Genomic DNA, 26,044 nt, shown 5'->3' with positions numbered 1-26,044 from the left:
TCAAGTATTATGTTTTTTTTACACTTTGAGCACGCTAGCATTGGTCATGAGACTGCTTTAATTATTACATATGTTTTGGTGAGAATGCTGTTCTATAGTGAACTAGTGACCTCTTGCGGTAATGTAAAAACAATAATAAATACACTCTTCTTCCGCTAGATGTCACTGTGTAACTAATTATATGACGAATGATGTTTATTTGTTTGCATAATTGGAGTAGTTGTGATGGAAACTCAAATTCTGATGAAATGATCAGAAAAATAAAGCCTTGACTCGAGACTTGATACGGAGGTTCAGGTTAGCTTTTCAAATAACAAACAGGCATAATCATTGTAAAACACATTAACATTCAAGTAGCAAAAGATTTGTCTAAGGGACTTAATCTACATATGAAGAGTTTTTTATTATGTTATCATGTTTTTATTGTGTTTTTTATGTTAGTTAGCTGTTTTTTTGTTATTATGTCTTAAATCAAAACAAACCAACTGCAGTTTATTGATATTAATCGGAATGCACAATAAAAAAACATGATTTTGGAAAATTTTAAAAACGGAGTTATTTCATTTTGGAACCAAACTCTTCATATATAGCCAGTAATTTAGAGAGTTTTACACACTCCTGGTTTTTATGGTGTTAAAGATTTAAATAAAATGTTCATATAACAATAATAATAACAACAATATACACTTGTATATACTGTATACATCAAATAGCCTATAAAATAAAATTGTGTCAAAATAAAATTAAAAAGACAATATTTACATTTACATTTAGTCATTTAGCAGACAATTTTATCCAAAGCGATTTACAAATGAAGATTAACAACAGAAGCAGGACAACACAATGATAGCAATGCATAAGTGCAATAAAACTGGTCTCAGTAAGCCTGTCACAGTACAGTATACGAAGCTAAGCAGTGCACCTATTTTTTTTAATGAAAGAGAAAGTAGAAAAGAAGTCTGTAAGGGAAGGGATGTGTTTTTAGCTCATTCTTGGAGATGGCTACAGAATCTGCTGATCTTGTAGCAACAGGCAGATCATTCCATAATCGTTGAACAGATCCAGAGAAGGTAGCCAACGTGAGAGTGATTTTTTCCCTTTTTGGGATGGCACCACAAGACGTTGTTCATTAGCAGAGCACACTCAGCAGGGATCTAGAGCAGTGGTCGCCAACCCGTCGATCGCGATCGACTGGTCGATCTTTGAGACGTTACTTGTCGATCCCCGAAAGTAGGCTAATACGAAAATGGAGAGACAAATATATTGTGCCTGAATCTGATCAATGTCCAGTTTTGCAAGCGCATCTCTCTTTCTCTTCATTCAGTGGTTGTATGTTTTTAAGTTCCGCATTAATCTTTTCATGGCTGTATAAATAATGATTCCCTGGCCTGCGTGAGTTTTTAATGCGACCGTTATCATTAATCACATTTCATTGTGATGCGCGACTGCGCGTGATCGCTCTTCAGTGTTTCTAATGTCGGTGGTCAGTGATCAAACGCAAAATGAGACTCGCGCATGCACTGGCGTAACTGTCATTTGGAGGTCACTATACTGTTGCGGTGCATTACGCTTAAAAACAGTTTATTCATATGACATAAAAATGTCACTTGTTCGTTGGCGTTTTTGTGCTTTTACACTGGATGCGCAAGCAAGCGCGGTTTCATACTGTCCGCGTATCTGGAATCGCGGCTCTCTGTCTTCAGCGAATGTAACTTACGAGTGTGAGCAACGGGATATGGTGAGAAAGCGTCGCATTTTAATGTTGAGTTTGTCTGAAAGACAACATCGGTCTATTCACAAAGTTGTAATAGTGAATGATCCGCGGGTCTGTCAGTGATGGTAAACTGCACCAGTACTATCTCATGCGGGAGATGACATCTCCTGCTGATATCCTATTTATGTTTTCAATTAGCCTAATATGATAGCCCATTCCATACTACTACCTTTAGCTATTTTATGAAACAGATACTTATTACCAAGACATTATTAGACGGGTAAAAGTAAATAGATAAATGATTTAAAATAAATAATTAACGTTGTTGTTATTATTAGGGCCTATTTATAACATTTCCATCTATATGATGTATTTACTTAATAAAAGTAAACTAAATAAATGCATCATAAAGAACAAATCTTTATACAGTAAATACCTAAATAATTAGGGTCTTGTTAAACGTATTCTAAACCTCGTTTTAATGTCAAGCTGTCATGTATGAATTAAAGTCCTTGAACTGGTGTTTAAATTGGTGTTTTTCACCTCATTATGTCACACTTAAAGTGGCAACTCTACATGTTACAGAGTTTGCTTAGTTGCATCTGAAAAGTGGAACAAAGAATTTCAGGTAATTCAAATAGACCCACAATTATAGACTAAATAAAAGGCCTCAAGCAGGAGGTTCAATCTGGGCTGTTTTTATTTTCAACTTTTTGAATGGTAGATCTTGCCTTTCAACAATTCTGACGTCGGGGATCTTAGGCTCAAAAAGGTTGGTGACCACTGATCTAGAGGGTACATAAGTCAGTATTATCGACAGCGAGTGAAGGTATGGGGTGCCGAACCAGTGGTGCTTTTGTAGGCCAAGGCAGGCAAAGCTTTGAATTTGAAGAGTGCGACTATAGGGAGCCAATGAAACCTGACGAAGAGAGGAGTGACATGCTCTCTTCCGCTGATTGAAGACCACACATGCCGCTGCATTCTGGATCATCTGTAGAGGTTTGGTTGTGCAAGCTGGGAGTCCAGCCAGTAGCGCACTGCAGTAGTCCAGTCTGGACAGGACAAGAGCCTTGACTAGGACTTGCACAGCATGCTCGGACAGGAGAGGTCTAATTTTCCCAATTTTCATGTGTATTTTTTGTAGGCCCTATTTTGTGTTTTGGGTTATTTTAATGATAAACATAGCAGTAGCAAAACAATTGTGTTCAGTTTTAGGGTGGTTTTGGATTTTAAAATGTTTAAAGTTAAATGTACAGCATTATCCACATTTGAACTCCGTGGTGAACACTTGGAGGCGACAGAGAGAGGAAAGCTTATTTCTGAAGCCAGGGGGAAACCACGAGGTTTCCAGGAAACGGTGATGGCACTGGTGAGATACAATAAAAGAGAGAACAGAAAACTTAAAGAGAACTCAAAGCTATTAAATTAGGATATATGTATGTAGGGTTTTTTTTAATGCCTTAGAAAAAAACATTACTGATGTGCATCTTGAAACAAAACATTGCACTGACATATTTTAAGATATGTGGGGTATAAGTTATTTTCAGTTGAGATGGCTCAAACAGTCATTTTAGTCTGGGACTAGCCTTAAGCCTATGTTTAAGAGGAATTATAAAAATTGCATTTTTTTTTAGTTCCTTGTTTGTGCTGAGCTGCAATGGTTTTCAGGGCCTGAACATTATTTTCCAGCATCTTCTGCATATTTGACCACTTTCCAACAGTGACCGTACAATGCTGGGTTATTTTTTTAACCCTGTGTTTGGTCATGAAAGAAAAAACACAGCTGTTAAAACATAATTTACAACTCAACTGTTGGGTTTGTCCCTTTTTGACTCATCGCTGGTTTGAAAATAACCCAGCATTTTTATGATGTTGAGATCCATCTTCTAACACTAAAGATCCAACAATTACAAAACATACAAACATTCACTGATTTGAGGATGTAAACCGGATGATCAGTGTAAATGGTATTATATTGTAAAGCTATTTCAAAGATGATATCGTATTAGAGCCATCACAACAGACAAAACAGTTATTTGCATTTTAGGATGTTATAACTGCCCAGGAAACTGGCAATCAAAGAATCAAAAGACATGATGTGAAACAGAATCAAGACGTCTGTCTGTTTAAGCCTCTTGGTCACATGGTGCTTGTGTGGGTGCCATCACCAGCATAAAACAGGCTGCTGCAGACCTAGACACACACACAGCTGAACACACAGCTTAAAGAGAATCTGCACCGAAAAGGTAAGAATAATCATTTTTAATACTCTATAGGCTACTGTAAAGAGAGTGGCGACAATGCTGTGCTGCAGATATTTCACAAAAGTGACTTTTATTCTATTGTAGTCACTCTAAAATTGTATTCATTATAGGAGGGCTATAGTCAACTGGCGGCCCGCCAATCATCTTTACCTGGCCCGCCTTAACATTTCAAATAAGTGGAGAGACTTTAAGAATGGTGCACAGATAGCACTCTCCATGTGGATTACGTCTATTTGACGTCTGCATTTACATCTGCAAAACGTAGTTTGCTCATCTGCAATACATCTCGGAGATGTCAGACGTCATATAGACATATATAAGATGTCTGTAAGGTGTTTATGATTTAGAATTGATGTAAAGCTGCTCTTTCTAAGATGTTTAGCAGATGTTTTTACTCAGCGGATGTTTTCCAGATCTCCATATCTTTAGCAGACGTATTACAGAGGTTCAGACGTCTCCAAGACGTATTTCAGATGAGCAAACTATGTATTGCAGATGTCTTGCAGATGTAAATGCAGATGTCAAATAGACGTAAGCCAGATGGAGTGTGTTATGGTGTGCTTTAAGAAATGCGCATCCTGAGATGCCACGCCTTTGAAAGTCCAAAACGCTGCTACATTCAATACGAATTTAATTTCCGCGGCTCATAACGATTGACGTCTTATAAAGCGATTTGATCGGTCTGTCCAAGAAACTTAATGTTATTTGCAATGTTATAATAGGCAATCCACAGCCACATGCAGTCGGTTTGCGGCTTTGCGCACTGTTTCGCTGTTGTCTCAGATAAGGAAAAAACTATGTTGTTTTTATTACCGCATTCATTATGTATAATTTAAACAGCTATATTTACGAAAACTGCTCTCCCTCCAGAACTTGCACTTCAAAGGATCTGCCTTTATATGTGCGTGGCCGGCACTTGAATGCGATTGGAATTCACCTGAAGATTAGATAATAGCGTTCAGTTTCTTGCACACATCGATTGATTCGCTTTATTAGACGCCAGTTTAACGTCAAGGGGCAGGGATTACTTTTGTGCTGAATGCATTAGCGTTTTTTACTTTTTTACGTGACTTTCATTAATTCAATATCTTCCTAAATATCTTCTTGGAAAAAAACAATACCACCCACATCTTGGAGGTACTGGGGGAGTGTATGGGAGTAAATTAACAGCAATTTCATTCAATGTATTAGGGAATATAAAAAACAATTAAAAAGACAATATCCCTTTTAAATATCATGAAAAAGTATATACTGGATGCAATATTTGTGTGCATGTTTTAATATATATAACAGTATAAAAGGAACAAAATGCAATAAATAACGGAAATACAAAATAACAGAAGAAATTATGATATGGGAAAAAACTGGCCCGCATTGCCCGGTTGCATAAAGCACCTTAAGTGTAATTTTCCCTTAAGTGTGTCCTTAAGTATACCTTAAGTTTTACTTAAGTTATTCTCCTATTGTCTTTGGTAAAGGAAAATCACCCCTTAAGTGTCATACTTAAGGGAAAAACTTAAGGTGCTTTATGCAACCGGGCCCTGGCCCTCAAAGAAAAGAAGTTGAAGACCCCCGCATTATAGATTTCACTCGCCGCATTTTTTTTAGCCATTGAAGGTTTCATTTCGGGGCACAGTTTGCTTCGTTTCTGTTATGTATTGCACAGTTATACCCAAAACTGCAATCAATCTTAGCCGCGTTGATGATTTGTTTTTCGGAATTTTTATGGGTTGCTATTTTGATAGGCTATCGTATGACATCTGATCCGTGGGTCGGTCGGAGCAGCACCTGGGTCTGTATTTATTAGTTCCACATTAATTGACATATAGACAACTGTATGTGCGCGTAACGCACTGTCAAATGACACGGCAGTTTTGAATACAACTGATCAACTTAAGTCCATACGGGAGCTGTCAGGTCTAGATGCTGAGCTAACGGTGGAAACGCGGACATAATAATGTTATCGATCCTTGAATGTATGCTCTTAAAGTAGATTCATTAAAGTTTAATTAAAGACGACGCCGCCGTGTTTATAAAAAAATGGCGAAACATCGCTGCGTTTTAGAGTCTGTTGACTTTTTTTAGATCTATTAATAACAAAAACTCTAGTTAAATAACTTTGACATAAGAGTTAAATCTAACTCTGTTCTAAAATGTTCATCTATTTGGATGTGTTGTATGGTGACCGCGAGGGGACAAGCTCGTTTCACTTAGTTTTGTTGTGGCCACAAGATATCACCTCGTGGGAACGTGATAATATGTTGTGGCCACGAGATATTAATTCGTGGGAACGTCATAACATGATGAGGCCATGACATATTAACTCGAGGGAACGTAATATTATGTTATGTTGTGGCGAGATCAGCTTGTTGAGGTAATGAAATCCTTATGTTGTGGCCATATGTAAATAATTCGTTATTCGTTACATTTATATAGCGCCTTTCTGGGTACTCAAATGGAAAAAGTCATTTCATATAGTTCAAAACAAAATTTAAAAGTTTGTTATCATATTTGTTCTTTTTTTACTAAACGTAACGATGTTATTTGCCAATATATACATGAACAAAGTAATAAAACGTGAAAGTTAGATTTTTTTCTTGTCATGAATGAATAAGTCTATATTGTAAAATTAAAAGACCTTATGGTAGGGCTGCATGATTATGGCAAAATCATTACTGTTTATAGCCTATTATTCCCCATGACATTGTCTTTGCGGAAATATGTTTTAAAATATCTTAAACCTCTGTGAGGCAACTGCATGCCCTATTCTTTATATAAACATTCTGCTCCTGAAATAATTGATTATTCATTGATTATTCTACGGTTGTATCGTCTTAAAAGCATAATAAACACGTGCTTCTGTCGCGCTATGAAGAAATCAGTTTTTTTCTAAGTGTAATATACCGCATTCAAGTGTGCAGTTTGGTTTGGGAACCCTGAGAGCTGGAGTCGAAAACTGCAGTGGAGGAGCCGATGGACAGACCTGTATCATGTGCTAGCATACTGTGATAAATAGGCTTTTCCCACAGAGAATATAGGCCTATATACAGTATATATATATTAGGGGTGGAGCCGAACCCGAATACGGTATTCGGAAAGGCACAAACAGCGTGTTTTTTACTAATACTTATTTCGAACAAATACTTTAAAAAAAATATTTGTATTCGGGAACAAGAAAAACTTTATATCAAAAAACTGTGTTTTCTCATGAGACCGCAGTGCATGCCCGCATGAGTGAGTGAGTGAGTGACATTCAGGAGTCGGGGGGGGGGGGGGGGTAAAAGAGGTGACTGACACAGGCTGCTCCACACAGCAAGAGAAGGCTCGGCTGAGCGAAAAAAAGACTTCACTGCGTGCATCACTATTTTTGTTGAATAGATTTTTGTACCTTAACTGGGTTCCGGAGGCAGTTTATAACTTTCGGGAAGCGGAGTTTGATCGGGAGATTATTCCATTACGCTGCATTATTGACGTCTGCAGTCGGGTGCTCTCATGTTCGCTCTGATTACGTAGCTCTGTTAGCTCGGTAATTTAGACAATAGGCTGTTGACAGAGTAACGTTAACGTTCGGTTAAAAAGGTTAAAACAATGCTTGTGTAGTTGTGTCGAATTGTATGCACTTGTGGGAGTTATATGGTACGTTTAAGTTACTAGCAAGATGTAGGCTATAGGCTAGTTAACCTTAGCATAGCTTCCCGTCACTCGTTAACTTAGTTGAAACTCCTCACATAATGAGGTAATGGCTGTTATGTTATTTTCTTTTCAATGACGTTCCTTGTTACATGTTCAAAAACATCAACTAATATTGCATATCCATAATTATTATAATGAATATAATTAAAGAATACTTACACTATAACGTAAATTAGAAGTGTAACGCAAAAAACCTGGATTTTTACACCTATTTTGAATTTTACTCGAATACAAATACAAATACTTCCCCCCCTCAACAAATACAAATACAGATACAAATACCGGTTGCTTTGCACACCCTTAATATATATATATAATCTTGGATGGAAAATGACAGGCTGTGAATCCAATGGAATACATAGGCCTAAGGCGCACTCTCCTTGTGCGCTCGCGCACGTATCACTTATACTAAGTCTTTATTTATAATAATTTATTATTTATTCTAGGTTTTGCAGTTAAAACGTTTGCCATTACGAGAGAAATGATCAGTAAAGAGGACTCTATTGTATTGTTGATTTGTGTTTACTTATTTGAATGTGTATTTAAGATAATCCATTAATTTGTGTTTCGCTGCTGCCATATTGAATCTATCACACACACACAAACCATAAATAAAATGGTCCCCTCTTGATTTGATCCCTTATTTACTACCCCTTTGTTCTCTGTCCTGTGCTGGTTCATTGTGTGTGTCATATGTGGTGAGTTCCTGTCTTGTCAGTGTAGTTTAGTTATTTTGTATTTAATTCAAGTGTTGTCTTAGTCAGGTTAGGTGTAGTTAGTCATTGTCCCTGATGTCATGTTTTATACCCTTGTGTAGGGATGTAACGATTCACCGTGAGCCTGTTGAAAATCGGTTATAATGAGTGACGATTCAATTCGGTTGAGGCTTGAACTGAATCGCAATACATTTTTTGAACAGCAGGGGCCGCTATTTTCACTGCAAACCTAAACGTGGATGCTGATATTTCTTAAATGCAAAAAAATCCAAGATAAGCACAGACAGTATTCGTTTGTTTATATTAAAGAGACTTTTTCTATTATTAATTTGTTATAAAATCGCAGTTTACTTTTGTTATTTGAAATAAAACATTATTTTATTATGCAAAGAAACGTGAAGCATTTAAGAAATAATGCAAGGGAAGTTGTTCATTTCTAATTTGTTTCAACTCATTTTTTTTAAATAAATCGTGAGTAAATCGTGAATAAATCGCATCGTGAAATCAGAATCGTGAATCGCATCGCATCGTGAGCTGAGTGAATCGTTACATCCCTACCCTTGTGCTTTGTTGTTTTATCCCCACGTGGGTTTTTGTTTTGTTAATTATTTATTAAAAGTCTGTTAACCCCTTACCCGCTGTCTGCGATTGGGTCCTCTGTCCTTGTATCTTTGTCCTCACCACCCACATTCATGACAGAATGTTTGTGATATGCTCGTGAAATGTATTTAATTTGATTCATTCAGGCTCCAGTTATTATGTTCTCTATGTGTTTATTCATATTATATTTGTGTTGGTTAATTAGAGTTCAGATGTGACATAAAAATCAACACACTTTTCCAGTCAAATGTTTCAAATAGACATTTCAGTGCAAACTAATGTAATGCAGTTCCCTTTCTGTTGGTCTCTCGACGTTGTGTCGAACTGACAGAATGGGGTTTGTCTTGAGAACCAATCATCTTCTGAGTATTTAGAAAAGGCCAATGAAAATTGGCGAATTAAATTTGCATGCCGGGCTCCTCCCCGGATGTCCGGGCATAAGAGGGAAGCCGGCGTGCTCATTCATTCACCTTTTGTTCTTCAGAGCCTACGCATCTGATGAGCTTCTCTACGATCTTGGTGATCATTCTTTCTGCTGGAATCTACGACGTGGACAGCGGACGGTCCATTCCTGCAGTGACTCTCCCCTGGGCGTCTCGGCAGTTCCGGAGGTGTTCGAGCAAATTTCCTTTTCTAAAAGAGCAAATTTCTCCAGCGTGGCTTGTCCCGCTGTTCTCATGGGTGCAACACACTCATCGAGGAGGGGGACGGACACAATGCCTGCTTCCAGTTCGCTGGGGCAGACGTTGTGGATACGTCCTGCCCGCACTGCGGCGCTTTTCCCGGCGCTCGCGGCTGGTTACATGGCACCTCGGGCTTGAGCGCGGCTCCAAGCCGCGCCCGCCCCCAGTGCCGTGTTTACCGGAAGTGCATGAGGAACTTGGTAAGACCTGGAACGCCCCTTTCCGGCACGTTTCACGTCAAACAAAGTTCAGTCACCCTCTCTTCCCTCGAGGTTGAGACAGCTGGAGGATACGTTGTTGTCCCCCAGGTGGAGTATGCCGCCACAGTGCTCGTGCCCGTAGGCGGCGGCCACCTGGGGGGGCTCAACCTAGACTCCCGTCCAAGGCATGTGGTGTCTCGGCATCTCTGGTGTCGAGAGCTTACATTGCAGCGGACCAAGCTGCCTCCTCTCTCCACGCTATGGCTCCTGCCAGGCCAGGGCATTGAGAGAGCTCCACGAGGGTAAGACTGACCCAGCGCTTATGCAGGAACTCCGCGCCGCCACCGACCTCACTCTACGGGCGACCAAGGTGACCACGCGGGCCCTGGGTCGGACGATGTCCACACTTGTGGTCCATGAGAAACTCCTCTGGCCGATCCTTGCGCAGATGAGTAACGCTGAGAAGGTCCGCTTTCTCGACGCACCCGTCTCGCAAGGGGGGGCTGGTTGGTGTTACTGTCGAGCCGCAACGGCCCCGCTCACCCCCCGCCCGTCGGGGGGGGGGCACGAGACCCGCACGCGGCCTCCCTTAGAGGGTTCTCGACAGTAAGAAGCAGTCCTCCGTGCCGCAACTCGGCCGCCTCGGCCGTCGAGTCCCGTGCACTGTCTGCTTCCCAGCAGCCCTGGTCCTCTTCGACGCCCTCCAGCTCTGGGGCGGCCCCCCTGGTGGAGACAGCGAAGAGGAGACCATCGCCCCATCAGCAGCCGCGGCGAAGCGGCTGTCATGGGAAGACCTCAGGGGGATCGAGGCTACCATTGGGCCCGACCCCAGCCACATCGCTGGGAAGTCGGATAGGGACGGATCCTGCCCCGTCTCTCCATCTGCTGGCCCCCTCCGGGGGGCTAGCGCCCACTTACTCTCTAAAAAGGAGAGTTTCCTCTCTCTCTGGGTTACCACAGCCGCTCTCACCCTCTGCAACGGTGAATGGCAAACTCGACGTTGCGTCATGGCGAAGCGCAATGTCGAGTATAAACACCAGCCCTCAGCACTCTCAGTCAGACAGTGCGTTGAGCTGCGCAGTCGCCAGGCAGGAAAAACAGCAGAGCCGATCTCCTCCCCGGGGGACCTCCCCCGGCAAGGAATCCGTACTGCTAGCCATCGAACCACCCCCCGGGGGGATGATGAAAAAGATCGTACCTTAGTCCCCGTCTCATTCTGGGAGCCTGTCTGGCTTCCCAGGTTGTCAGACTGGCTAGGGAAGATGATCCGTCTCGGCTACGCCGAGGTCGCCACCCTTCTGGTGAAGGGAGTGATCGAGCCCGTCTCACCAGCCGAGATGTTCAACGGGTTTTACAGCCTGTACTTCATTGTCCCCAAGAAAGGCGGGGGGTTGCACCCTATCGGCACCTAGATCGGTGGGGCTACAGGTCAACTGAGAAAAGAGCAAGCTCTCCCCGGTGCAGAGCATCCTCTTTCTCGGTATGGAACTCGACTCTGTCCTCACGAGCGGCCCCGCTTTTCCCCTGGGGGGGGGGTGCGAGGACTAGCGCGCCCGGTCAGTGTTGAACTGCCTGAGATCAGACAGTCAGCGGTCCCCCTGTAACAAGAGGCTCCTGGGATACATGGCTTCCTCGGCGGGGGTGGTCCCCCTCGGGTCGATGCACATACGACCGCTCCAACACTGGCTGCAGAGTCAAGTTCCTTGGAGAGCGTGGCACACCGGCAGAAGGCGTATGGTCACACGCTTTTCTGCTGACACACCCTAACCCCCTGGTCTCCATGACCTTCTTGGGATTGGGGTGCCGTGTGCAAATGGGCAAGCAGTGTCGAGGCGGTGGACGGGCCCCCGCCTGCGTTGGCATTTCAACTGCCTAGAGTTGTTAGTTGTGCTACTTGCATTGAGGAGGCTACTACCTCTCGTGCAGGGAAGCACGTGCTGGTCCGGTCGGACAGCACAGCTGCTGTGGCGTATTCTTTCACTCACTGCAGCTAACATGACTCGCCCAACGCCTCCTCCTCTGGAGTCAGCAGGTGATCAGCTCCCTGCGAGCCACACACATCCCAGGCGTCCTGAACCAGACAGCCGATGCGCTCTCTTGTCAGTCGACGCCTCGCGGAGAGTGGCGACTCCCTCCCCGCGCAGCCGGCTCATTTGGGGCAGTTCGGCCAGGCACAGGTGGTCCTGTTGCCTCCCCGGACTCCACCCATTGTCCGCTTTGGTACTCCCTGTCCGAGGTACCCTCGGCACGGATGCCCTTGCGCACAGCTGGCCGCGGGACAAGCGGAAGTACGCTTCCCCCCAGTGAGCCTCATTGCACAGGTCCTGTGCAAGGCCAGGGAAGAGGAGCATCAAGTGGTACTAGTTACGCCCCTTTGGCCTAACCAGGACTTGGTTCTCGGAGCTGAGGCTCTGACAACAACTCCCCCCTGGCCGCTCCCCCTGGCGGACAGCTTCCCCAGGGGAAGGGGCACGTTACGGCATCCCAGGCAAAACCTGGTCTCCATGTCTGGACGGGACGAGGAGATCCTGAGTGACCCACCCCCAGTCCGGTTGGGACGTCACTCAGGCTAAGGGCTTCGGCCACTGGGCGGCTATACGCCCATAGGTGGCACCTCTTCTCGTCCTGGTGCTCTTCTCGGCGAGAAGACCCGCGGAGTTGCTCGGTCGGGTACGAGCTGTCCCGTCCTCAAGAGAGACGGGGGAGTAACCTCTCCCCCTCCACACTGGGAATGTATGTAGCCGCTACGGCCGCTCATCATGACCCAAGTGCTGGGTAGCCTCTGGGACAGCACGACCTGGTCATTAGGTTCCTAAGGGGCGCGAGAGGGTGACCACCTTATCCGCGCTCCGTACCCTCTTGCGACCTAGGTGGCGGGCCTCAAGAGGCCCCGCCCCCTTCGAGCCTCTCGGGGTTGCCGCTCTTTCTCAGTCTTGATAAAGACGGCTTTCCGCATGGCGCTCACCTCCAAGAGGGTAGGGGATCTACAAGCACCCTCCGTGTCCACAGATTGCCTAGAACTCGGGGCCGGGATTCTCACGTTATCTTGAGACCCCGCCCCGGCTACGTGCCCAAGGTTCCCACCACTCTCCCGAGAGACCAGGTGGTGAACCTGCAGGCGCTCCCCACCGGGGAGGAAGACCCAACCTATCCGTGTTGTGTCCAGTACGCGCACGGCGCCTCTACTTGGACCGCACGCAGAGCCCAGAAGCTCTGAGCAGCTCTTTGTCTGTTTCGGAGGTCAGCAGAAGGGCTGTCTCCAAACAGAGGCTGGCGCACTGGATCGTGGATGCCCTCGTTAGGGCATACCGATCTCATTTCGCCCCTGCCCGTTGGGAGTGAGGCACACCCCTCATGGGCACTGGCTCAGGGCGCCTCTCTGGCAGACATCTGCAGAGCTGCGGGTTGGGCTACGCCCAACAACTTCGTGAGGTTCTAATACCTACGCGCGGAACCGGTGTCAGCCCGCATCCTGGCAAGGTGTGGGACCGGCAGCCGGTAGGGCGTACGCCTGCGGAAGCCCTTCCCCCTCCGGGGGGAGCAGTGGCGATCCCGCCTCACTTCTTTCCCCTCGGGTAAAGAACAGGCATTCCATCCATCACTAAGCACCCTTCCAGGGGACAGGCTGGGCAGAGCAGCCCTGCCCCCTTAGGCCGGGGAACAGTTGAGTTATCTCCCACATAGCTCTAACCGGACCTAGTGCTCCAGACGTGGTAACCCCCCCTCCGTGGGCTGTTCCGTCTGATGTATCCTCATGAATGGTTCCCACCTTGGCAACCCATGACCTCCCCAGGTGGACTCCCACCTTGCGGTTAACTCCTGCAGTCCGCACATTCCTCCCATGAGTTCTCCCCTGATGGTGAGACCATGTGGTGTCTCCACTAATTCCTCCCTACGGTAGGTAGTGGCCTCTGCAGCGTTTTTCCCCCCGGGGGGAATAATGCTTACCCAGTGGCCCGTACGGTGCCGGGCGGCTTCTCGCCATTTAGAGAATCAGGCCTCCGTCCGTGACGGCCGGCGTTAGGGGGCTTCCCAACTTTTTGTGGAAAGCTCTGGGTCCCCCTTCCTCTCCACTGGAGGGTCATAATTTCGCGTTAGCGTCTTCGTCTGACTCGCCCAGGCCAGTCAACGTCGCTCCGCAGAGATTGTGACGCGGCTCAGTGCTGTGGCGTTTTCCATAGGAACCCCATTCTGTCGGTTCGACACAACGTCGAGAGACCGACAGAAAGGGAACGTCTTGGTTACGGATGTAACCTCGGTTCCCTGATGGAGGGAACGAGACGTTGTGTCCCTCATGCCACAACACTGGCCGCCCACCCCAGCGGTCGGGGGAGGATGCTTTAGGCTCCTCAGACCAAAGGTGAATGAATGAGCACGCTCATTCACGTCTCGTTCCCTCCATCAGGGAACCTAGGTTACATCCGTAACCAAGACGTTATATTTCCTGCCGATGCAGAAGAAAGAAATAATGTTAATGTAACATAATGGCAGATCTGATGATAAAATCAGTAACTTGAATGTTAAATGTGTATGGTTTACATATATTTATCAGGTTCTTAGGCCTTACATGTTCAGTCATGTGTGATGATTTTAAATGCAAAATTTAACTTTTGAATTGTCGGAGTAGATTTAAAGAAGCAAAGTTAAAAGCTAAAATGTATGGTTTTTTTGTAAAAAAAAAGAAAAAACTTGAGAAATGTGCATTGTTTTGGCATAGAAAAAAAGAAAATAATATTTGTGCATTAAGAAACAAAGAAATATGCTTTACTGATAAAGCTGTATTGAATTACAATGTGAAAAAAAGACATTGAATAGACAATTGCGGCAAATTAGGTGCGACACAGACACGTTTGCTCCTGTCTCCTCAATTTTTCCTGTTTTTACAGGGACTTTCTAATCTGCCAACACGGCCTTCTGCACGGGGCCTGTAACAGATTTTTGGGGGCTCGTCCGGGATCGACTCCTGATGCCTACGGAAGTCGATCCATAAAACCTGATCCTGAGGACCAACAGAGTGTGGATGCAGTGATCTAATAGACGAGGACGTCAGAGGAGGGGTTCAGAGAGCTGGTGACTGCGCGAGTTGCTCGAGGGACTGTGGAAAAGAGATCATCATGGCTGATCGAGTACGTAAGGGCCTGGTGTGGGAAATCAGGAAAAGGCTACTTGACCTGTCTGCCGTTGAACTGTTCCAAGTTGCCAAAAGCATCGGTCCAATACCAGAAAGAGACTCCCCCGAACTTGACGCGGAAGATCAAGAGGGTTGTCTTGAACATATCAATGCCTTCATGTACAGCACTCACCTTTTAGAATCAGAGGACAGAGGTATGACTGAACTTTTGGTTTTACAAGAGACTGTGGAGGCTGTTGTACAACAGCATGGTGCTGCAGAGCCTTGTCATCGTCTTGGTGAGGTTGAAAGTAATGTTGATGTATGCACTGCACCTACTTCACATACACACACCTCTACAGGTCACATGTCCACTACAGACATAAAACTGCATCTGACCTAGGCAGAGATGATCTGACCTTCAGATTTCAAAGAGCTGAGCAGGAAACTCAATCAGTATCTTACACCACATCTACAACATTCCACTCCTAGTCCACCTGTGATACACAACAGTGACACACCTTTGAATAGTAATAATATGGAATGTACCTCACAGGGATCACTCTGAGAGACCTCTCCTGCCTGCAACGTTGTGAATTTAAGATACAAAGGGGGAAAATTGGTGACTATGCATCTGACATCACATACACCAGTGTGTGCAGAAAGATCGATGATGGAGTCAAAGAATTTCAGTGAAGCTGAACTGGTCAGGGGAATATTACGTGCAATCAGACCAGGTAACTTCAAAGAAATGATTACGAATAAGCACGATATGACAGTGGAAGAGCTTAAGAGGTTCCTTCATTCTCACCTAGGCGACAAAAGTAGCATCGAGTTATTTCAAAACTAATGTGCGCAAAACAGATGGAGACTGAACAGTCTCCTCAACACTAGTGTTGTCAACATACTGGAATTTCTAACTTCGATTCAATACCTAAAAAAATATCGATATTCAATACCATTTTCGATACCACGGGGAATAAACTGCCATAGCAATAAGGCCCTAATAAGCAATAGCAATATAGGCCTTTTTAATTTTTATTTGAAGTTAAATTGAACAAGACTAGACAATGAGGTATATATTTTTACATTATTTATTAATTGTTAATCTAATGTTAATTTTACGAATACATTTACTATTTAAAATCAAAGTTGTATTTGTCAGTATTAATGGACCAGACCCTGTTGAAAAAAACAGCCTATGCTGGTTTGGTATGTTTTGATGCTGGTTTAAACTGTTCATGTGCTGGTTTAAGACGGTCATATGCTGATTTAAGATGGTTCTTAGCTGGTTTAAGATTAAACCAGCATCGATCAAAACATACCTTACCCAGCATATACTGGATTTTTCAACAGGGGAGTTAACATAAATAGTTGTATTTTTTAACTAACATTTAAAAGAGATTAGTAAATACTTGAACAAATGTATTGCTCATTCATTGTTCGTTAATGTTAGTTAATAGCCTACATTTTTATTTGGCTAAATTGGCTTTTATTCACATAGGCCCATACTGTAATCATTGATCAGCGCACATATAGACAGAAACGCAAACTTAAACGCAAGAACTGTTGCAGAGACTCCGCACTGGACATCTTTCTAACATTGACAACTTTTAACCGGAGCGAATGAGACGAGTGGATGAAATCATTGAACAGCGCACACACATAGAGAGCTATGGTAAACACGGAAGTGCAAACGTGTATCACACGCGAGAACTGTTGCGGAGACTTTACTCGCACCAGCATTATTTCAAACATCAAATTAACCAGAGCGAACGAGACGAGTGGATGAAATCATTGATGAGCGCACATAAAGACAGAAACGCGTGCATTAAACATGAGAACTGTTGCGGACTGTGTACTAACATAAACAACATATAACCAGGGCGAACGAGACGAGTGGATGAAATCATTGATGAGCGCACATAAAGACAGAAACGCGTGCATTAAACATGAGAACTGTTGCGGAGACTCTGTAAAAACATAAACAACATATAACCAGGGCGAATGAAATGAGTGGATAAAGTTATTGATCAGCGCACATACATGGATTGCTATGGTAAACACGGGAAGCGTAACGAGCGTGCACCACGCCAGATGTGTTACTGAGACTGGCCATCTTTTCTAACATAAACACGATTTAACTGCCGCAAACGAGTCAAGTCTGTGAGAGGAGGCGGGGCTCTGTTGTTATGCGTTCACGTGCAGTGTGTGTCAACTCACTGTCGGAAAAGAGAAAGAGAGCGGGAACGCACAGCTGATATCGATACGTGGGACATGGGTATTGGAACCGTTTCAGATTCTTCAGTATCGATACTTATCGAAATATCGATATTTTTGACAACACTACTCAACACCTCAACAGTTCCTGTACAGGGTAATAGGCCTCAAACAGAAAATACTCTTTGCTATCAAATGGTCTAACACGGCTGTGTGATACAGTCCAGCCACAATCCGAAATGTGTTCCTCCATACTGTGTATCATCAGTTTAAAGATGTCAGGAGTGAGCTCAAACCTCTGCTGGCTGACCACAGTATCACCGATGAGGCCATCATGTGAAAGTGATGTGATGTGAGGCCAAGTATGGTGTTCCATACTCGGAATTAGTGCTCTGCATTTAACCCATCCAAGTGCACACACACAGCAGTGAGTAACACACACACCATGAACACACACCCAGAGCAGTGAACAGCCATTGCTGTGGCGCCCGGGGAGCAGTTGTGGGATCAGTGCCTTGCTCAAGGGTCTCACCTTAGCCATGGTATTGAAGGTGGAGGAGAGCTCTGATCATTCACTCCCTCCACCTACAATCCCTGCTGGTACTGAGGCTCGAACCGGCAACGTTTGGGTTACAAGTCCGAGTCTCTAACCATTAGGCCACGACTGAGAAATGTGATGAAAATTACTAATGAGAAAAACGAGCGAGCGCGAAGGTTGGGTCCAATAACTCGTTCCAAGCAAAGCAATGAAAGCTCTGCCCAACTTGAAAGTGAACCGGACCGAGGGGTAAAAGAGACACCTGGTCAGAAAATGAAACACGATCCAATAATACAACTTACTGCTCGCATTGAGGCACCAGGCTCGAGGATGTCTCTGGAAGCAAAAAACGCAGGGAAACGGCCACTGCCCAGGGACGATCAGTGACCGAATACCCTATGTCCCAAAGCCCTGAGGACCCCATTTCAGCGATCAAATCTATGGCTGTGTGATTTTGAGAAAATATCTAATTGCAAAAAAATCTTTTACACACATTGAGATGCGATTTGATTTGCGATTTAATTTTCTAAGTCAAGCTTCAGCTCAATATTGTCAATAGTGTGCAGCACAGTAAGGGTATAGCAACACTGCTGAAAGAAAACAATAAAAACCATTACAGAAATTCCAATTGTTTCCATTAAAACCATTACAAAATTCCTTTTTGTAGTGTGTTTTGGGCATTGGTCAAATAGGAATTACAGTGTTTCCCACAGGATTTTGACAGACTTGGCGCTGGTGACGTCACAAACTAATTAGCATATTTATGACGTCATCACGTCGTGTTTGCGTCATGTTAGTGTTAGCACTTGATATCTGTTTTTCTTCTACTCTCTGATCTTGTCACATTATACTGTATTTTACAACTGAATGCCACCAGCAGTCACTTTAACTGCTGTTAAAATCCTGATTTATAAACGCAACATCATCGGACAAAATCACAGTACATCTCCATTATAGAGCGGCTATATGCTGTTTGCCCTTTCTCCACAATGTGTTGCTGTATTATGAACGCTTCTTTGATTTTAAATGCAAGTGACAGTTAAATACACTACACTAAGCTAACTACACTCGTGGCCGAGGGCTCGCATACACATGGAGCTCATCAGAAGAGAGTGGATGCGAACACGGAAGAGGAGGACGCGCGCCACTCACACCAAACAAGTCGTGAAAGAGAGAAGACGCGTGGAAGCACAGTTTATCCACTAGTTAATCGATCACAGATACAGTCATTATCCCGGATGGATAAAAAATTACAAAATGTGACGCCAAATATACTTGGGCCATTTATATACCTGAGCGAAAATGATGAATTACTGTTGTTCTATTGGTTCCCAACTGCCAGATTACATCACATCAATAGAATCCAGACACCAGTGTACACTATTATAGTTTCCATTAAAACAAATACAACTCCCATTATAACCCTTTAATCCATAAAATGTTCTGTTGTGTTAGTGAATTGTTAAAATAGTACATAGGTTACATAGGCTGATTTATTCATTTTTAAGTATTTGGGATTTTAAAAACAAGTAGAAAATGTGCTGAATGCTTCATTTCATCCAAGTGAAATTAGCAAAACAGTTAGATATAATTTGCATTTGTTTGAAACGCAGAGCCTGGCGTGAGTTGATACTATCATATTTTTCACATCGATTTCGATTAATTGCTCAGCCCTAATCAAATTTGACTCTGTAAAATGTAAACCCGCAAGAGCATCTCCCTGATGTGAAGACCAAACTCTCAGTATCAGCGAGTTGACAGTCCATCGCCACCCGGAACTAAAAAAGAAACTATTGTCAAATTGATAGGGAAGAAAGCCCTGGCCCAGTGTAATCTCAGTGGCCTCGCGGTGACTGCTTTGCTTGATACCGGGGCTCAAGTAAGCATGATCGATCGAATCTAGAAAGACAAATACTTACCCACTGTAGAAGTAAAGCCTCTTTTGGAACTAGTGGAAATGACGGAGAAGTTAGAAGTTTATGCCATCAATGGAGATAAAATACCCTTTGATGGGTGGGCTGTCATTACCGTCAACTGACAAGGAAATGACAACCCCGACCTCTCAATTAATGTTCCTTTTCTGGTGAGCCACATCCCAATCGAGAGGCCGTTTCTTGGCTTTAATGTGGTGGAAGAGCTAATTCATGGCCAACCAGAGCATTTAGTTCCTACTTTAGTTTTGTTGCTCTCCAGTGCAATGGCAGTATTAAGTGAGGGAGCCCAGACCCTGGTTAGTTTTGTACAGACTCCTGAGCACAGCGGACAGTGGAGGCGGTTGAGAGTAAACAGAGACAGCATTTTGATACCGGCAGGTCAGGTAGCATGGGTAAAGTGTAGAGTACCACCCAAAATGGATCAGTCTGGCACAGTAGCCCTGTTTGAGCCAGACGAGGACAATGTGCAGTTGGAGCAGCTGGATATAGGTAAAGCACTTTTGCAATTCCACAGCTCATACGTTGCGGTCCCTATCGGAAACCACTCTACATGTAACATTACCCGGCCTCGCAACACAATCCTAGGGTACGTCCACCCTGTTGAGACGTTGTTGGAAGCGGACAGGTCCTAGGAAACAAAGGCCAGAGAGAAGGTTCATGGTGCATCAGTGGCAGTGGTGAATGAAAGCTCAACCTTGTGGCACCCACCTGTCAATCTCAGCCATCTGAATGAGGATCAGCAAGCAGTGGTTAGGCAAATGCTGCACGAGGAGTCTGCATCCTTTGGCTGGGATAGAAATTATGTTGGCTGCATTCCGAGTCTCCAAATGTCCATCAATCTTAAAGATGACATACCAGTACAACGGGTTTATTCCTCAATACCCAAACCTTTGTTCAAAGAAGTAAAGGACTATATCCAAGATCTTATAGCAAAAGGGTGGATTGTAAAATCTCAGTCCCCTTACTCCGCCCCAGTAGTCTGTGTTCGGAAAAAGGAAGGCTAACTGCGTTTGTGTGTGGATTATTGCCTCCTCAATAGGAAGACCGTACCAGACAGGCACCCTTTGCCGAGGATTCAAGACCTGATTGACACCCTGGGAGGGTATTCTTGGTATGGCATCTTCTACCAGGGAAAAGCTTACCACCAGGGATTCATGGTCGAGGTTTCGAGACACATGACCGCCTTTATTACCCTGTGGGGGCTATATGAGTTGGTGAGAATTCCATTCGGCCTGTCCAATGCACCTGCAGCATTCCAGCGCAGCATGGAGGGGATGCTGGACGAGCTCAGGGATGAGTGCTGTGTCCCGTATCTTGATGACGTTGTGTTATGCCCGGTCATTTGAGGAACATGTAGAAGTAATCTGGAAAGTTCTCCAGACTCTTAGATGCCACGGAGTAAAACTTGAGGCCTGAGAAGTGTGAACTCTTCCGCCAGGAAGTCTGGTATGTGGGTCACCTAGTGTCGGCCAAAGGAGTGAGAATAGACCCTCATGATCTTGAAGCAGTGGTAGCACTAAAGAGTCACAGGCCCCAGACAGTGGGAGAGCTGCGTAGACTCCTTGGATTCCTTGGATATTATCGCTCATTTATACAAGATCTTTCACGGGAGGCCTGTGAAATCTACAAACTACTTCAGTCTCAGCCAGGGGCAACAATGCATCCATCCAGTCAAGGGAAGAGAAAGGGTCCCCAGATGCCCTCTCGAACACCAGTGGAATGGGCCAGTGAGCACCAGAAAACACTCGACCTGCTGATTGACATGCTGGTACTCCCCCTGTCTTGGCTTACCCGGACTTCAACCTCCCATTCGTGCTACATACTGATTCATCAGAAAAGTGCCTCTGGGCCATCCTTTATCAGCACCAGGATGGAGGGTTGCGGGTCATCGCATATGGTTCCAGGACTCTTTCTCCAACTGAAAAGAACTAACTGCATAGTGGGAAGCTGGAGTTTCTTGCATTAAAGTGGGAAGTATGCTAGAAGTTCAGGGACTATTTGATTTATGCCCCTCACTTTTCCATCTACACTTACAAAAACGCTTTAACCTGTTATGAGCACTACAAAACTGAATGCAGTAGGCCATCGTTGGGTGGGAGAACTGTCAGATTTTCACTTTGATATCAAACATAGGCCCGGAAAAGTGAACATTGATGCCGACACACTATCACTCCTTCCTCGTGATGTGGAGAAATATGTTGCAGGGTGCACAGAGGACCTGTCGACAGAGGTGATACGAGTGGTCTGGGATGGGACTCATGCCACCAGGAAGAAAGATGTGGCTTGGATTGCAGCACTCATTATGGCTCATGCAGACATAGACCAATTCTCCTCTGCTCCCTTGTTGCCGCCTGTAAACAAGGTTGAACTTGCCAAAGCTCAAAAGGACGATCCAGTGATCTGTAAAATAATGGAGATGAAAGAGACAGATGAGGTGCCAGATTAAGACAGTAGGAGAAGGGTGACGGGTCCAGCCAGAAAACTGGCTAAGAGAGTGGAGCAAGCTGTCTTTGGAAGATGGGTGCCTGTATAGGTACGTGGCTGGGAGGAAACAGCTTGTTCTGCCAACCAAGTATAGACAACTAGACAACATCACCCTCAAGGGAACCCCGCTGAGAGATTTAACTGGACCGAACAATGGCAAGAAAGAAAAAGAAAAGTGGAAAGATGTGTAAGTGTACGGCAGGGTTCCTCAGATAGTTTTCACCAAGGGCCAAATTCTACCAACAATAGAAAGTCAAGGGCCACCAACTATAATTTGATAACTGCAATGTTTGTTCTGCTATTATTTTTGTTATTATTATTATTATTATTCATTGTTTCCCTCATCTGTAAGTCGCTTTGGATGAAAGCGTCTGCTAAATGACTAAATGTAAATTTATTATTATTATGATTGCTTTTGCTGTTGTTCTTGTTAAAAAAGTCAGAATATAAATATATATTTCCCTTTCTGTCGGTCTCTCGATGTTGTGTTGAACCGACAGATGGGGTTCGCTCTTGAGAACCTATCAACTTCTGACTAGTTTAGAAAAGGCCAATGAAATTGGCGAATGAAGTTTGCATGCCGGACTCTGCCCCCGGATATCCGGGTATAAAAGGGAGATGGCGTGCTGCATTCATTCACCTTTTGTTCTTCGGAGCCTTCACACATGTCGACTTACGCCGACAAACTCTACGCCGAATTACTGCTGGAATCTTACGACGTGGTGCAGCGGACTGTCCCTTCCTGCAGTGACTTCCCCTGGGCGTCTCGGCAGTTCCAGAAGTGTTTGAGTTTATTTCTCTAAAAGAGCAAATTTCTCCAGCGTGGCATGTCCTGCTGTTCTCGTGGGTGCAACACACTCATCGAGGAGGGGGATGGACACGATGTCTGCTTCCAACACGCTGGGGCAGCCCTTGTGGATACATCCTGCCCATACTGCGGGCGGGTGACGATTCAGACGTTGCGTCACAGGTGGCTGTGTTTCCACGGGACTCAGCCACCACCTCGTCTGCTTCCCGTTCCGTGACAGCAGTGGCCACGGCCCTGCCGTCTGCTATGGCGAGCAGCGAGGGTGATATGAGGATTACTGTGAGCGCCAATCCGTCAGCCACCGGCTCGCGGACCGTTCGCACCTCGTCTCGCTCGTCTGACCATTCCCCATGAGGCGGTCCCACCGTCTTGTTCCTCAACCACTTATTCGGAAATGGTGCGTGATGATGAGATGTCCCTTGCAGCATTGGAGGGTGACTTACTGGCATCTGACTCCGATGATTCCTCGGAGCTCCCTACCTCGGGAGGTCGAGCCCAGGAAAAGCGGACGTCGAAATGTCAGCCATGCTTTCCCGGGCCGCCGGCATTGGGTTGCAGTGCACCGCACTGCCTCTCCCAACGCTCGCGGCTGGATACATGGTACCTCGGGTTTGAGGTACGGCCCCCAGTGCCGTGTTTTCCCGGAAGTGCATGAGGAACTTAGTAAGACCTGGAACGCCCCCTTTCGGCGCGTGCACGTCAAACTAGTTCCATCGCCCTTTCTTCCCTCGATGGTGGGGCAGCTAGAGGATACGTCGATGTCCCCAAGGGGGCTCGACCTAGACTCCCGTCCAAAGCATGTAGGTTTTTCGGCATCTTTGGTGTCGAGAGCTTACTCTGCTGTGGGCCAAGCTGCCTCCACTCTCCACGCTATGGCCATCCTGCAGGTCCATCAGGCCAAGGCGTTGAGAGAGCTCCACAAGGGTAAGACCGACCCAGCGCTTATGCAGGAACTCTGCGCCATCACCGACCTCGCTCTACGGGCGACCGCGCGGGCCCTGGGTCGGGTGATGTCCACACTTGTGGTCCAGGAGAGACACCTCTGGCTGAACCTTGCACACATGAGTGATGCTGAGAAAGTCCGCTTTCTCGATGCTCCCATCTCGCAAGGGGGGGCTGTTCGGTAATTCTGTCGAGCAGCAGTTCTCGACAGCAAAGAAGCAGACAGAGGCTATCAAGCATATCCTCCCCCGCCGCGATTCGGCCGCCCTCCAGCCGTCAAGATCTCATGCACCTTCTGCTTCCCAGCAGCCCTGGTCCTCTTCGACACCCTCCGGCTCCGGCGCCCCCACTCAGGCGTCGCCCCCACTCAGGCGGCCCCCCGGAAGAAGACGTCGAAGAGGAGACCACCACCCCATCAGCAGCCACGGCGGAAGCCAAAGCGGCCCTCATGGGAAGACCCCAGGGAGATCGAGAATACCATCGGCCCGAACACAGCCATTCCATCGCTGGTTGGTCGATCCGGGATGGTTCCTGCCCCGTCCCAACAGCCCACTTTTAAGAGTTTCCTCTCTCTCTGGGTGTTTATCACAGCCGCTCTCACCCTCTACATGACAGTGTTCGGCAACTCAACGTTGCATCACGGCAAGGCCCAATGTCGAGGATAATCAGCAGCCCTCAGCACTCTCAATCGACGGTGCGTTGTGCTACATCATCGTCTGGGTGTTTATCACAGCCGCTCTCACTCTCTACACGACAGTGTTTGGCAACTCAACATTGCTGCGAGACCCAATGTCGAGGATAATCAGCAGCCCTCAGCACTCTCAATCGACGGTGCGGTGTGCTACATCATCACCAGGCAGGGGGATTCCCCACGGCGAGGGATCCGCACTGCCAGCCATCGAACCACCCCCCAGGAGGTCGATGAAGCAGAACGTACCCCTAGCCTCCCTGTCTTGGTCCCTGGGAGCCTGACAAGAGCTTCCCAAACCGTCACGGTGACTACGGGATACGATCCGTCTCGGCTACGCGATCCAATTCCGGAAGCGATCGTGCTCGTCCCTTTAGCTGAGATGTTCAACGGGTTTTACAGCCCGTACTTCATCGTCCCCAAAAAAGCGGGGGTTGCTAGATCTGCGTACCCTGAACAGGCACCTACTCAAGCTGCCATTCAGGATGCTCACGCAGAAGCACATCCTGGCATCTATCAGATGTCAAGATTGGTTCATGGCAATCGACCTGAAGAGGCTTACTTTCATGTCCCGATTCTCCCTCGTCATCGCCCGTTCCTACGGTTCGCTTTCGAGGGTCGGGCATATCAGTACAGAGTCGTCCCTTTCGGTCTGTCCCTGTCCCCACGAGTCTTCACGAAGATCGTGGAAGCCGCCCTCACTCCCCTCAGGGAGAGAGGTGTGCGGGTACTAAACTATCTCGACAACTGGCTCATCTTGACACACTTGCGAGATCTGTTATGTACACACAGGGACCCAGTGTTTCGGCACCTAGATCGATTGGGACCACAGGTCAACCTAGAAAAGAGCAAGCTCTCCCCTGTGCAGAGCATCCTCTTTTTTGGTATGGAACTCAACTCTGTCTCCATTACAGCGCGACTGACTACAGAAAGCGCTCAGTCAGTGTTGAACTGCCTGGAATATTTCAAGCAGCCAGCGGTCCCCCTGAAACAAATTCAGAGGCTCCTGGGCACATGGCATCCTCGGCGGTGGTGATACCCCTCGGGTTGATACACATGAGACCGCTCCAACACTGGCTACAGAGTCGCGTTCCCTGGAGAGCGTGGCACACCGGCAGCAGGCGGATGGTGATTACGCCTCTCTGCCGACGCACCCTAACCCCTTGGTCTTCAATGACCTTTCTACGGATGGGGGTCCCTCTCGGGCAGGTCACGAGGCACGTCGTGGTGACTACAGATGCCTCCCTGCAGGGTTGGGGTGCCGTGTGCAACGGGCACGCAGTGTCGGGGCGATGGACGGGCCCCTGCCTGCGCGGGCATATCAACTGCCTAGAGTTGTTGGATGTGCTACCTGCACTGAAGGGGCTACAACCTCGGACAGCACAATTGCCGTTGCGTATATCAACCGCCAGGGTGGCATTTGCTCACGGCAGCTAACACGACTCGCCCG

The 26,044-nt window shown here is 46.0% G+C and overlaps 1 protein-coding gene across 3 annotated transcripts in view; it reads left to right on the top strand.

Annotated features, from left to right (window-relative positions):
- Positions 1-1,342: 1,342 nt before the first annotated feature.
- The window catches only part of LOC130565700 (tumor necrosis factor alpha-induced protein 2-like), a 38,037-nt gene continuing 13,335 nt past the window's right edge, over positions 1,343-26,044 (top strand). The window contains exons 1-2 of one of the 3 annotated variants that reach the window (XM_057352694.1): positions 1,343-1,738; positions 14,757-15,279. In XM_057352694.1, coding sequence (XP_057208677.1) covers positions 14,985-15,279 — 295 coding nt within the window. In that variant the 5' untranslated portion in view covers positions 1,343-1,738; positions 14,757-14,984. Of the gene's footprint in view, positions 1,739-3,881; positions 3,961-14,756; positions 15,303-15,536; positions 15,718-26,044 lie in introns of those variants that run through there. The other 2 variants (XM_057352693.1, XM_057352695.1) reach the window with 2 other exon arrangements.

This window comes from Triplophysa rosa, linkage group LG15 (assembly GCF_024868665.1).
Source record: "Triplophysa rosa linkage group LG15, Trosa_1v2, whole genome shotgun sequence".
NCBI lineage: Eukaryota > Metazoa > Chordata > Actinopteri > Cypriniformes > Nemacheilidae > Triplophysa > Triplophysa rosa.
The sequence above is the reverse complement of the archived record's forward strand: the minus strand, read 5'-3'. Positions and strand labels throughout refer to the sequence as shown.